The sequence below is a fragment of the Dama dama genome, chromosome 5 (assembly GCF_033118175.1).
Source record: "Dama dama isolate Ldn47 chromosome 5, ASM3311817v1, whole genome shotgun sequence".
Lineage (NCBI taxonomy): Eukaryota > Metazoa > Chordata > Mammalia > Artiodactyla > Cervidae > Dama > Dama dama.
The window spans coordinates 38859327-38861109 of NC_083685.1; the positions used below are offsets into that span (position 1 = coordinate 38859327).

At 43.9% G+C, this 1783-nt stretch overlaps 1 protein-coding gene across 1 annotated transcript; it reads left to right on the plus strand.

The window, feature by feature from the left end:
- The first annotated feature begins 412 nt into the window (after positions 1–412).
- LOC133056690 (sodium/potassium-transporting ATPase subunit alpha-1-like) lies at positions 413–1536 on the plus strand. The gene has a single exon (XM_061142314.1). The coding sequence runs from the start codon at positions 581–583 to the stop codon at positions 1205–1207; it is 627 nt and encodes a 208-aa protein (XP_060998297.1). The 5' UTR covers positions 413–580; the 3' UTR covers positions 1208–1536.
- The last annotated feature ends 247 nt before the right edge of the window (positions 1537–1783 follow it).

Genomic DNA, 1783 nt, shown 5'->3' on the forward strand with positions numbered 1-1783 from the left:
AATTGTCAGGACTCTGTACTTGAATATGGAGTCCTTAGATATCTCAAAAGGAGGATGAAGAATTGTAAAACCTCTAAGAGATTATCCAAAGCATGGTCTTCTGGGAAAAAAAAATTTTTAAGTGAAAAGATAAATGTATAACTCATATACTCCATGCTAATGAACCTCCAGAGAATTCTCAGACTCACATAAATGCTACTTCCAAGCGCCAATACAAAATTATTGCTATTGAAAAAGGCAGACAATTAAAAAAAATTCAATCTTGGTGAATTACACATGTAAAACAATAACTAATTGAGGCAATCATTTAAAAAATACATCATAGTTATCATCTAGGAGAATCATGTCAGCAGCTTGCTTAGACACGTCTGAACCCGCAATCCCCATGGCAACCCCAATGCCTCAATTGTGACTGGAGTAGAGGAAGGTCATCTGATCTTTGATAACTTGAAGAAATCCATTGCTTATACCCTCACCAGTAACATTCCTGAGATTACCCCCCTTCCTGATATTTATTATTGCAAACATTCCACTCCCTCTGGGGACCGTCACCATCCTCTGCATCGACTTGGGAACGGACATGGTCCCTGCCATCTCCCTGGCTTATGAGCAGGCTGAGAGCGACATCATGAAGAGACAGCCCAGAAACCCCCAGACAGACAAACTCATGAATGAGCGGCTAATCAGCATGGCCTACGGACAGATTGGTATGATCCAGGCCCTGGGGGGCTTCTTCACTTACTTTGTGATCATGGCTGAGAACGGCTTCCTCCCAAATCACCTGCTGGGCATCCGAGTGACCTGGGATGACCGTTGGATCAACGACGTGGAGGACAGCTATGGGCAGCAGTGGACCTATGAGCAGAGGAAGATCGTGGAGTTCACCTGCCACACGGCCTTCTTTGTCAGTATCGTGGTGGTGCAGTGGGCTGACTTGGTCATCTGCAAGACCAGGAGGAATTCCGTCTTCCAGCAGGGGATGAAGAACAAGATCTTAATATTTGGCCTCTTCGAAGAGACAGCCCTTGCTGCTTTCCTTTCCTACTGTCCTGGAATGGGTGTCGCCCTGAGGATGTATCCCCTCAAACCTACCTGGTGGTTCTGTGCCTTCCCCTACTCTCTCCTCATCTTTGTGTATGACGAAGTCCGAAAGCTCATCATCAGGCGACGCCCTGGCGGTTGGGTGGAGAAGGAGACCTACTACTAGACCCCCTCCTGCACGCCGTGGAGCATCATGCCACCAACTCCGCACCCACCACCCACCTCCTCTTTGTGTACTTCAGTCTTGGAATTCGGAATTCCACCCTGGTAGGAAAGCACCGAAACATGTGGGGAAGCGAGCCATCCCGGAATGAAGCATGTAGCTCTATGGGGTGGGGAGGGCTGCCCGAGAAACATCCGTCTGTGGAAACGACCGTGGGGAAGGTTTTTATGTGCCTTTTTGTTTTTGTAAAATGGAAAACTCGGAAAGACTGAAAGAATACATTTTATATCTGGATTTTTACAAATAAAGATGGCTATTATAATGGAAAAAAAATAAAAAAAATAAAAAATACATCATAATTTCTAAAGTGTCTGCAATTTCATTTCAAGATATGGGATTATTGTTTCTATTAAAATGACACTATTAGGGTAAACAATATTTTTATTGTTATTTTCAAGATTTATCAATAGTTGCTTGTAGTGGCAAAATTATGACACTGTTTAACATTGCCATACTTGGCAAGGAACAGTTGTACTCTATCATCTAGGAAAACTCTTCTTACAAGGCATTAGGCCAAAC

Coding starts and splice junctions, on each gene's coding strand:
- LOC133056690 (XM_061142314.1), top strand. CDS start 581: ATGGTCCCTGCCATCTCCCTGGCTTATGAGCAGGCTGAGAGCGACATC.